Source organism: Typopeltis vanoorti, chromosome 26 (genome assembly GCF_054136105.1).
Source record: "Typopeltis vanoorti isolate ZY-2024b chromosome 26, IOZ_Tvanoo_1.0, whole genome shotgun sequence".
Taxonomy (NCBI): domain Eukaryota; kingdom Metazoa; phylum Arthropoda; class Arachnida; order Uropygi; family Thelyphonidae; genus Typopeltis; species Typopeltis vanoorti.
Window position 1 is genome coordinate 22,929,464 of NC_143574.1, and position 13,077 is coordinate 22,942,540.

A 13,077-nucleotide genomic window follows, 5' to 3' on the forward strand; every position below is an offset into this window, starting at 1 on the left:
AAATTACGAAAAACAAAGTTGAAAGTGGTGTAGCCATTTTTCTTATTTAACTGAATTCTCACTTAGTTGTAGAAAGTGCAAAATTACAGTGACAAGACCCCCTTTGCAAAGCCATGTTGTTCCCTATTCCACTCTTTCCAATCCTGCCAATTGAGTCATATGAAGTCCTGGTGAATATAGGTAGAATTTCAGGACACTTGATAATTAAAATCTCAGAGTAATAGTGTGAAAATGGATGACTAAAAAAGGGGGGAAAAAAAAAGAGAGGATAAGTAAGGTGGCACCATTCATGAAATTTTAATGCTAAGGCAGATAGAAATGTTATGGAAAAAACGTAGGTGATAATAATCAGGAGTCAGAAATATACAAATTAAATCTACAAGTGTTTTTTTTTTTCCCCAAGTCATATGGTATATTGACAAAAAAAAAAAAAAAAAAGTAGTATGCTCTTTAGTTCTTACTTAATTATACTGAAATATCTTTTCCCTTATATAGTTTAAAATAATGTACCTCATTAACACTTAGTTAATTTGCATGAGGAATTCTTACAGCCTGCAATTTTTTTTGTTTTTCTTTCTTTCTTCCTTGGTTTGGAAAATATCATTTATCCACTGATTTATCTGGAGTCCACTATTTCCAGATATTTAAGTCAGATTTTCCAGAGATCATATGAAAACTAAATAAAAACATATAGGCTTTTCTGCATCATACTACTATGTTCACTGGGCATCTACAGATGCCGTATGGCCACTCCGATGCTCGGTGATGTTCCACACCAGGCCTCGCCATGTAGTCCTGTTTGCTTTTCTGGCAGCCTCAACTCTCTGAAGATCAGTCACTCCACACATGCCATCCATCCATCCATCCATCTCATTGATGGTCTACCCCTGCCTCTTTTTCCAGGAACTTTGCCTTCTATTACTGTTCTGAGAAGTCCTCCTTCCATCCTTTCTATGTGTCCAAAATATTTTAATTTTCTTCTGTCAATATCCTTAAGGAGCCTTAAAGTTCTACTGACCTTTTCTAACACCCATTCATTCATATGCCTTTCAGTATATGATATCCTCAACAGTCTTCTGTAACACCTATGTTACAGAAGAAAGTCTATGTTCTCAGTTAATTGGATCCACTTTTCCCTTCAAGCATCATTAAGACTGTGAAGCAGTACTTCTCCTATTTCAGGATCCTTACTCTCAAGAAATTCCCGATACAGGGATTCGCTTTCATTAGTCTATCTGGGCACATGTTCTTTTTGGTAGCCTCGAGGATATATCTTTTTGCCACCACCACATCTCAAAAGCAGATATCAGTTTCTTATCTGACTTCTTTAGGTTCCAAGTCTCACATCCATAAGTCGCTGTTGGAAAAACGACTGCATCCAAAATCCTCAACTTTGTTCCCATGGAGATAGATCCATCCTTCCAGATTTTAGATAGGTCTCTGGCTGTTGTTTTAGCCATTCCTAACCTTTTTTCTGACATCTTCTGAACAGCAATTCTTTACATTAATAATGGATCCCAGGTACTCGAACTTACTGACTTCCTCAATTCTTTCTCCATTAAGGTGCACTTGTTTCTCAAGAGCTTCTCTGTTTGTTTTTCCTTTGAGAATCATGATCTTTGTTTGTCTTGCTAGGATTGAGTTGAAGTCCTCTGTTATTACTGATCATGTTAACTTTGTCAAGAATTAGTCCTAGTTCTTCCATGTCATTACAAAGGAGTACTGTATCTTTGTATCTATATACTTCAGATTACTGATCAATCTACCTCCTATCCTGATTCCTGTCCTGAGCTCATCCAATGCTTCACACATGATATCCTCTGCATATATATATATTATACTGCACATTATGCTAAATAAGTGAGGAGAAAGTAAACATCCTTGCCTAACTTCTTTTCCAACTTGAAGCCAGTCAGTCAATCCAACGCCTGTTCTCACCGTGGCTTGTTGCTCCTTATACAAGTTGGCTATCAACCTGATAGTGTGTCGAGGAAAACCCATTCTTTTCATTACTTCCCACAGTTTCACATACTCAACACAGTCAAAAGCTTTAGCAGATAATTTTTATATTATCTGTCTAAGGCAAAGGATCTGATCTCTGGTGCCCTTACTTTTCTGAAAACCTGCTTGTTCTTCAGGCATCTCTGCCTCAACTTTGGCCTTAATTCTATTAAGCATGATCTTTAATAAAATTTTGCTTGCATGAGATATCAGACTAATAGTTCTATAATTCTCGCATGCCTTCATATCACCTTTCTTATGTAGCGGTATGAAAACCGACTTCTTCCAGTCTCTAGGCTATGAAACAGATATAAATCTCTGGATCATATAAAGAGTTAAATAAAAATAAAGCATTAAATAAAGAAATAAGACCAAAAGAAGATAGGTTCCAAAATAAAAGATTTACTTCTGTATCACCAAAAGTGCTTGCAAAATAGGATTGGCAGAAATGCATATATAATTCAGTAAAAAAACTGTGTTTTCTTAAGGAAATACTTCTCACTCCAGAATTACCAGGATGTGGTAGTACTGCAAAAATACTCCTTCAAGAGATTATAATTTTTGCAGTGATCCTTTCAAAAATCACAACTACCCAAAAGTTACTCAAATGAATATTAATTTTCTGTTGTCTTTTTCTGATTTTGGGTGATTGCATTTGGTGCTGATGTGACATTCCCATTAAAAATTGCATTGGTAGAGGTCAGATAGTATACAAAGATTATAAACAAGATGGTTAATTTATAATCATTGGTTAGCTGATAATTGATAAATATTAAATAATTTACATCAGGTTTTTATAATTGATATTATAAATTAATCATTATAATGAAATTATGACAAATGTTATATGCTGTTTTTATAAAAGTATAATAACATGCTAAAATTTTAAGACAGAATAATTATAACAATTTTATAATTAACACATTTTATAATGTGAAATAAATGTGATATTTGTTATTAATGATACAGTTACTGTGCTCTAGTGTCAGTTTTGTTTTTTAAACATCCTGGCATCCAGTTATTTCAGTCTTCTGGTCTGAATGTGGTTGAATGTCATGTAAATTACTGTTTTCATCTAATAAATTTATGAAACAGTGCTCAGAATTATGAATAACTCAATTTTTATAATTGTGTATAATAATAATAATTTTAGTTGAGAATTTTATTATTCATTTTAAATAGTATTTTATGGAAAAAAGAAATACTTAAATATGTGTTTCTCGATTTCTAGTTATTCAGGATGTGTCAGTGCTTTTGAAAGCCCAGGGAAACATGCAGTATTTTTGTTATGGTGACTTCACACCAGCAGACTTTCCAGTCAAATCTCTAAATTCACTTCTGCAAGAAAGTTCTTCACAGCTACCTGCTATTGCTAATAAAGGGGATTATAATGGTGATTAAAATTTCATAATTTTGTTTCTATTTATTTATTTATTTATTGTATGGCATATATGATATGCCATACGAAATTAATCATATGTTGTTTATAATATGTCGGATTAAACGAGATTAATGTCCCATCAACATATATCTCTGGTTTTTGATTTGCAAGTCTGTTATTAAGATGAAAACTATAACATTCAGTTTTACCAGGATTTGGTGTTAATCTCCATTTTTTATAAAACTGCCATAAGGCTGACATATCTATCAATATTTCTTCAGTTCTTTCTATAGATTTATCACTGATTACCAAAACTAAATCATCTGCATAAGCAAACTTTCTACTGACTGTTTCAGGGATGCGATGTAAAGACTGAAAAGCAGTGGTGCTAGCACCCAGCCCAATGGTAGTCCATCTTAAAAACGGATTACCACATGCATCTACTCTCTGTTTACTGATACTTCCCCCATTTACCACTCTGAAATATCGATCACATAATAATTTGTTTATGAGGTGCCCCAGTGTTTTACATGGGATGATCCTAAGGAATTTGTATACTAGTCCCTCCCTCTAGACAGTATCGTAGTCTGTGGTCAAGTCAACAAAGACTGCAGTAGTCTTCGAGCATCTTTGAAACCTTGCTTCATTGTAAGTTGTTAAGCTAAGGACCTGATCTGTGCAGCTACGATCTCTTCTGAACCCCCGCTTGTTCTATTGGAACACATTCCAGAATTTTCCCACTGATCCTATTCAGAATCAGTCTCTCCAGCAGTTTGTAGGTTGCACTTAAAAGGGCTATGGGGCAATAGCTTTCACTTCTGTCTGCTGGCTTACCAGGTTTTAGCACAGCGATGATTTTTGTCCTTTTAAATTCCCTGGGTATGCAAGTATGTCGCTAAAGAATTTGGCCAACCACAATCTAGTATAAGGTCCACATTGTAGCAGGAATTCAGGTAGTATCGAATCCAGGAGCCTCACAAGAAAAAGGCAAGGAGAATTGTAGGTTCTTTTGAATTACAGCCTTTGTAGCCTTTAATTCTTGTTTTACCTCTCTAGTATGTTCTTTGTCTATAGGGGTTCTAGAAAGTGAAACGATAAGAGTAGCTATCTGATTTGAGTCGACAGGTGAAGATTTCTTTGGTATAAAGGGGCTCGAGCCGAGCTTCTTGAGTAGCAATACTCTAGCTTTTCTGCTAGAGTGTTTAAAGTCTATGTTCTCAGTTAGGATCCACTTTTCCCTTCAAGCAGCATTAAGACTGTGAAGCAGTACTTCTCCTATTTCAGGATCCTTACTCTCAAGAAATTCCCAATACAGGGATTCGCTTTCATTAGTCCATTCAGGCACATATTCTTTTTGGAAGCCTCGAGGATATATCTTTTTGCCACCGCCATGACTACTCCAATGAACAGTGTATAATTTTTATGGGTTGGGGGAATTCTTTTAAGACTTGTATCTAGGTCTAGGTCCACAATAAAAGTTTCCCAGTCAACTTTTTGGAAATTCCATCTTGGTCTAGGAAATGATGTTATCACTGGAATTTGGGTGCCTAATTCCATTGTTGACCATTGGTGTTGACTATTTGGAAAAACCTTGAGAATATGTTTGGGGACCTATAAAGGTTGATTTTCACTATCAGTGGAGACATATATCAAATCAGGGCTATATTCCTTATTCCAAAGTCTTGATCTAAAGGTGCTTTCAGGATCCTTATTCTCAAGAAATTGCTGATACAGGGATTCGCTTTCATTAGTCCATCCGGGCACATATTCTTTTTGGTAGCCTCGAGGATGTATCTTTTTTTTTTTGCCACCGCTATGACTACTCCAATGAACCGTGCATAATTTTTATGGGTTGGGAGAATTCTTTTAAGACTTGTATCTAGGTCCACAATAAAAGTTTCCCAGTCAGCTGTTTGGAAATTCCATCTTAATTCCATCTGGCCGCCAAGCATTCTGTCTTGGAAGATCTAAAGGTGCCTTTTTCCTTGGCATCAAAAACCAAGTGGAGACCATGTAGATCTGCCCATTCAGCTAATGTTTCCCCATTTTGATCATTCCAATCATATTTCCAAGAAGTATGGTGACTGTTAAAGTCTCCCGAGTACACCATTGGATGGGGGTATATATCTGTAAAACATCATTTGGCCAAGCAGTTGCAGGTGGTTTATACACATTCACAGTCATGATGTCCACTATTCTAACAACGATCTTACTGATTTTGTCATCAGTAGAAGAGGTCATCATGGTGGTGGAATGAGGAGGTGCAGTTGGAGATCAAGGAAAAGAAAGAGGCAAAGAAAAAATGGGACATGACTGGAACTAGAGCCGACAAGGAGGCATATAGATTAGCAAAGAAAAATGCAAAGAGAGCTGTGGCAAGGGCGAAAGCAAGGGCAGTTGATGAGGTTTATGAAGAACTGGAGAGAAACGGTGGCGAAGCTCAGTTGTTGAGAATAGCGAAAGCCAGAGATAAGGCCTCGAAAGACATAACATCAGTCAAGCAGATAAAGGATGCCTCACGAGTAGTATTACAAGACGAGGACAAAATCAGAGGAAGATGGAAAGAATATTTCCGAAAACTACTAAATGAGGAGAATCCAAGAGAGAGGTGCGAGGATGGAGAGGTAAATGAGAGACCAGTGCAAGACATAAGTAGATAGGAAGTGGTTTGGGTACTGAGAAAAATGAAGAATGGAAAGGCTGTGGGAGCAGACCAGATACCTGGGGAAGTGTGGAAAAGTTTGGGCAGTGAGGGCGTGGATATGTTATGGGATCTGTTGTGTAAAATAGCCCAACAGGAAAAGATACCAGAGGAATGGAGGAAAAGTATTCTTGTCCCAATCTACAAAGGAAGAGGAGATGTTCAAGACTGTGGCAACTATAGAGGAATCAAGCTGATGTCACACACATTAAAAATATGGGAAAGAGTAATTGAAGCAAGGTTATGGCAGGAAATGAAAATTGGTGAGGAGCAGTTTGGATTTATGCCAGGAAGAGGGACAACGGATGCAATATTTGCGCTAAGGCGATTGATGGAGAAATATAGAGAGATGCAAGTGGATCTGCACATGGTGTTTATAGACCTGGAAAAGGCATATGACAGAGTGGCCAGGCAGGAGGTATGGAGGTGTATGAGGAAGAAGGGGGGTTGTCGGAGAAGTATGTGAGGTTGGTGAAGGAGATAGGGGGTGTCGGAGAAGTACGTGAGGTTGGTGAAGGAGATGTATGAGGGAACAGAAACTCAGGTCAGGTCTAGTGTCGGCATGACAGAAGGGTTCCCTATTGTCGTAGGGCTACACCAAGGGTCAGCTCTGAGCCCCTACCTCTTTGACCTGGTCATGGATGTACTAGTGGAGGATGTCAAGAAGGAGGCACCATGGAGTATGCTGTTTGCCGATGACATTGTTCTATGCGAATCATCCCGAGAGAAGCTTGAAAATACCCTGGAAGAGTGGAGAAAGGCATTGGAGAAGAGCGGCATGAGAATTAATTGGGTGAAGACTGAATATATGTCAATGGGGAGTGACGAGGATATCATCATACGACTCCAGGGTGAAAGGCTAATTTCAGGGAAGAAATTCAAGTACCTTGGGTCAGTTGTCGAGAGGCATGGTGACCTGGATGAGGAAATACAGCACCGAATAACATGCGGTGCTGTATTTCTCTTGCTGTACCTCTTTGACCTGGTCATGGATGTACTAGTGGAGGATGTCAAGAAGGAGGCACCATGGAGCATGCTGTTTGCTGATGACATTGTTCTATGCGAATCATTCCGAGAGAAGCTTGAAAATACCCTGGAAGAGTGGAGAAGAGCTGCATGAGAATTAACCGGGTGAAGACTGAATGTATGTCAACGGGGAGTGACGAGGATATCGTCATATGACTCCAGGGTGAAAGGCTAATTTCAGGGAAGAAATTCAAGTACCTAGGGTCGGTTGTTGAGAGGCATGGTGACCTGGATGAGGAAATACAGCACCGAATAACATGCAGTTGGATGAATTGGAGGAAGATGAGTGGGGTTCTGTGCGACAAGAGAGTGAGTTGTAAGAGGAAAGCTCTATAAGATGGTGGTGAGGCCGGCGATGCTCCATGGTGCGGAGACGTGGCCTATAACCAAGGCACAGGAGAGGAAGATGGAGGTAGCGGAGATGCAGATGTTGAGATGGATGAGTGGTGTGACAAAGAAGGACAGGATAAGGAATGACTACATCAGAGGGACGGTTAAGGTGGGACCAATTGGTAAGAAGATACAAGAAAGTAGGCTGAGGTGGTTTGGACATGTTGAGAGGAAGGGTGAGGAGTATGTTGGTAAACGAGTGGAGTATATGGAGTTGGAGGGAAGGAGGAAAAGAGGCAGGCCCAAGCTCAGGTGGAGGGATAAGATGACAGAGGATCTTAGGGAGAAAGGATGGAGTCCGAAGGATGCTCTGGACCGGAGAACTTGGAAGAAGAAGGTTAAAGATTGGTGCGCCGACCCTGTTTAACATGGGATAAGGCAGAGTGAAAGAAGAGGTCATCAGCACAACATTCTCAATATCATTTCGGACATATGTTATGTTGCCATAGCAATAACTATACGTTATTCCTAGAATATCGTAACCGGGAATTGTTGCTCTACATTTAACTTGGTCTTCAGATTCAATATGTGATTCTTGAATAAGAAGTAGATCAATGTTTTCATCTTGTAAGAATTTAGAAAGACATTGACACTTTGTGCTAATACCCTCAACATTTAACTGGGAGATACGAATACTATGTCAGATGTTCCTTGTCATCTGGTTCTGGGAGGAACCGTTGTGAAGGTTTTAAATTTCCATGTGTAAATATGGTCAGGGGATTGCACGATTGCACAATCATCTGGCCGCCAGTTGCTCTAGCTCTTTAGCGTGACCCAGGGTGCCCCATAAGGAGGCAAGCTAGAATTGCACCCCTGCAGGTGCAGGGATACAATTTTGTTTCAAAACTTATTTACAGAGATCAGTATTAAGAAATCAAATAAGTATTGGATCCCCTTTGAATTATGACAAGAACATTCTTTTCTTGTGATCAGCAGTCGTTATGGTAAAACTCTGGAAATTGCAAACCATGTTAGAGTAATAACTTTAATATAAGCCCAGATAATACCTGATGTTTGACCCTCATATTAAAGACATCTAGCTATAAGAAAAATATTGTTCACAATTGCTATAGCACAATTTTGCTGACAGAAATACTGTCAGCAAAATTCTTCACATGCCTAAACTTAAAAAATAATATAGATTACAGTAAAACCATAGTGATTCCATACATTAAAGGGATATCATTAAAAGGGATACCCCAAAGCCACCAACTACTCTGAGCTCTTTAACGTAGCTCCTTAAACATTGATTTTCTCCAGGCCCACTTCCCTAAGAGTGGAATCGTCCTCTTAGGAGATTTTAATGTTCACAATACCAGCTAGCATTCCTCCTTCATTTGTATTGACCAAGCCAGAACAGAGATGCTGAGACATTTGCCATTACTAATTATCTTACACAAATTGTTCACATGCCTACCTGAATACGATAACCCTAACCACTCCATAAACATCCTAGATCTCTTCCTCACCAGTTACTCTTCCAAGTACACTGCAAACCTAGTGGATCCCTAGGTAATTCAGACCACAATCTAGTGCTTGTCTCCTCTCCCATGGAACAACACTAGAGTATTCCAGCATCATAATAGTGCCAAATGGGATGGCCTCCTGACCAGTATGCTTTATTCTCATGGTTGGATATTGTTTTTTGGCCTTTCAGCCCATGCACCAATCATATAATCAAAGTAATCCTTCCCAGTATGGTAACATGCATTCCCCACACTATTCTGAATTGCTGTCTCCTAACTAAGCCTTGATTCTCCAAATGGTGTGCCAAGGTTTACAAGCAAAACTCCAACTATACCACAACTGATTTACATCAAGAACTCTATGTTCCTTTAGTTCTTACACTCAAGCCTGAAACATGAGGAAAATCATTGCCTCCAAAACAGAGTTCGAAAAAGCATAAAGCTTACATTTTGGCTTCTCACCAAAACAATTGGTTTTAATTTTTGTCCAACACATTTCCACCCAGATGGCTCTATTGCATCATTACCCACAGAAAAAAAAAAAAAAATCTCTAGGCTTCATACTTTGCCTTTAATGCATGCATAACTTATCTTGGTAAATGCCCCCAGTCATTCCAATACACAAACTTTTAATTTTGTCTCGTCTACATTAGCAGTTAATCCACTGATTTTGCTGAATTTTTCGAAAATACCAAAAAAAAGATGTATACAGAATTTATTCCTCAAAGTGCCTATTACATTGTACATAATTTTAATACATAGTTGAAGGAACTGTTATTCCTTTCACAGCACGTATCTTGTCGACTTTCTGCAAGAAAGGTTCAAGAACCAATACAAAGAGTAATGGACTACAAGAGCAACTTTGCTTGACTTATTTTTGAATTTTGACCAGATCTGATAGGAATCCATTTACTAGGAAGCAGGTAGTTGAATTGGCATAGGCTCATTTAATGATAGCAGTTTTTTACCCACACCAATTTACTGTAGGATGTAGAACAGAAGGAATGCTAGTCATTATCAAATGCTTGAATAAGGTCTAACTGATAGCACTATCATCTGCTGCTTTTTCATATCAACTAGGTGGAGGAGATCACGTAGCAGAAACAGATTAAACTCTAATACTTGGCTGGAACTTCATACACCTGTGTGCTTTTAATTATGTATATCATTCTTACATTGAGCCTGTTGTTGATAATATGTGGAAAAATATCTTGCAATCAATATTACTTAAAATAACTGTTGATTAAGGTTTTGATCTCTATTAGGTTTTGGAATGAGGATGATATGGCTTGCTACAATTCACCTGGTATGTGTCTTGCTGAGAGAAAATAATTAAACAGTATAACTAGAATGGGAAGAATAAAATCCCAGGCCTTTTATTCCTCGCCCATCAGGTCCTGAGGATTTTCTTGTCTGGGATTCTTTATAGGTTGTAACTTTGGATGCTGTAATTGGTCCGTCGAGCGTCTATCTGGGATATGAACAGGAAAGCCATTAATGTTCCAAGAGTTATAATTTCCCACAGTACTATTGTCTTGAAACAGGTTTTTATAGTGTTTTTGAAAGGAGTCAAGGATGTCTTGAGTGGTGGACAGGCTTCACCGTGAATGCAGATTTGAGTGATAGTCCTTTCTTCATGGAATTTAGTGAATTGTCTGTTGAAGAATGCAGCTCAGCAATCTGCTAAGTGCTGCTGTATTATTTTTAAATTTCTTTCTTTTACTTGTTTCTGCCTTTCCACTTCTATCTCTGTGATAATATTTCTAATCATGTTGCTGCATTCTATACCATTGCTTTGCTATGAACTAGCTTCTCTCTTTATATAGGTCTTTCAACTTGCTTTCTTTTGAGGAAAGCCCATTCCTTTCCACGTTCAATTATATTCTATTTTTCTGCTTGTTTGAATTTTAGCTACATATCCCAGTTCCAGGTAACATTATTCCAGCTTGAATAGAGGTCTAAAATTTGGTTGAAAAGATCAGTGGAAAATTTGGAATTTTCAGTGGTCTGGAACTGATTTCTACTTGTTCCATGCAGTGGAATTTAAGTAGAATTGGATTATGATCTGACATGTTGATATCAAGATGTTTTATCTGAATTACCCTATTTATAAGGGAAGAAGAGATAAATTCAGTCACAAGGTACCAATACATTGATTCATGTACATGTAAGCCTGGAGATTAGGATTGCGAATCGTCCTACTAGTTGAACATTGTCGAGACATATTTTTAACTGTGCATATCTCACTTTTAAGGTGCCCTTCTATTTTGTCTAATGTGGAGTTTTCAATACAACTTCAGTCTCCAGCTGATATGATGTAGTGGGCACCATATAAATATGGCTGCAATTTCTGGAAGGATTTTCGTCTGTTCCATTGGATGAAGCATAAACATTTGTAAACCTTATTACACACCCACAGTATTTCCAGTCAATTGTCAAGATTCTCCTTTCTGCATCCCTTTGGATGCAGAAAGGAGAATCTTGACCCAAGGAGGGGGAAGAATAAGAACTACTACTCCAGTCCTTTTAAATCTTCCAGAGCTTCAATAAGAAAGAAGTGGATATCCATGTGTCAAAGTTTTTATATCTTTATCTGCAGAAGTATGTTTTTTCTTGAAGAAATAAAAACCTAATATTACAGCATAGCATAAGTTTTCATATAGCTTCTTGTTTAATTTGCCTGTGAAATCCTCATACATTTAATGAGGCAATGCAGAAAGAAGATATGATATGATTAGTGAAGTGTCGATGATAAGCCTTTAACTTTTAGATTTTGGATGAACCTGATGAGGTCTTCAATCTGTGAAGGAGCAGTTCTGTAGCCTGCTTCTTGTAAATTCTTTTCCAGTTTTTTGTAGTTGCTTTCCATTATTTCAATTTCATGCCTACCAGTCTTAATTTGGAAACTAATTATTTTCTTTTCATGTAGATGATAATCATACTGAGAACTTTGATTCAGTAAATGTCATTATTTTTTCTTTAATTATCTCTCGCTTTCCCTTTATTAGCATGAGATGGTTCCTCATAGACCTAAACTCTTCTGAGCCCCAAGAGTCTTCATTTGATGATCTGCAACCTTCCTCATCTTTAAATATTTTATTTCTTCTTCTTTTAGATTTAATTCCTTTTTTAGTACACCTTTTAATTTTGTTTACCCTCAATTTTTTTTTATTAATTCATCTTTTCTTTTTGACGATCTTGTCTGCATATTAAGTTCTTTCGTATGTCTTACTTGCTTTTCTGTTTCTTCTCTGGTTTCTCCTTGTATAACAGTTTCATTTGTTTGCATTTCATCTTATTCTATACAGTTGTTATACTAGGTTCATTATTGGTAATTTCAACTAATGTTGTTCCATCCATATTTGACTGGGAAAGGGACTCCTGCAGTTCTGGAATTTTGGGACTAATTTCTGGCTGGTTTTTGTTGTGCACTTTTTTGTGATTTTACCAAGTATAGTTTATTTGAAAGTGCCATCTTTAATTGGCAAATCTAGGAATTCTTTATGCCTCTCTAATTGGCTACTGGTGCTCCTACTCTTTCAGCGAAAGTTCTGAAAGGACAGGTGGTAATGTGATGTTCAGAACTTTTGCATTTTTGAATCTCAGGGTTTGGGACACTGATTAGCAATAAATATTTAGTGTTAGGGCAATTGCCATCCAAGTGATTGTATGAACCACACTGCAGGCACTGCCTTTATACTCTGAGATAGTTTGCCATAATTTGAGTTGTACTGATGTTAATAAAATTTGGTACAGGTTTCAAAATGGATATCTTCATATCCATTTTGAAGGTGACCTCACCAGAAAACTAGTTTGGATCTTCACCTGATATACCCTTTTGTATGTTACTGATTTTACCCCATTAGGAGACTGTCTAGATAAGAATTTCATTACTGTTCTCTATATATTCCATTGGAAATTTGTAGATTTTTACTGTTTTAACATGGAATTACAGTAATTCCTGTGCTTCCTTCAAATATAAAACCCTGTAGTAGTTTATCCCTAGTTTCCACATCTTTAACTACAATTAAATATTTCCCCTCTGCAATACAGCATGAAAGAATAAATCTTCCTAGCTCCAACTATCTCTTTTAAAACATCATTCACCTGTC

General features: G+C 37.6%; 1 protein-coding gene across 1 annotated transcript in view; it reads left to right on the plus strand.

The window, feature by feature from the left end:
• Positions 1 to 13,077, plus strand: part of Fatp1 (Fatty acid transport protein 1) — a 271,807-nt gene that overhangs the window by 121,984 nt on the left and 136,746 nt on the right. The window contains exon 4 of the mRNA XM_090414827.1: positions 3,233 to 3,394. Coding sequence (XP_090270953.1) covers positions 3,233 to 3,394 — 162 coding nt within the window. The remainder of the gene's footprint in view (positions 1 to 3,232; positions 3,395 to 13,077) is intronic.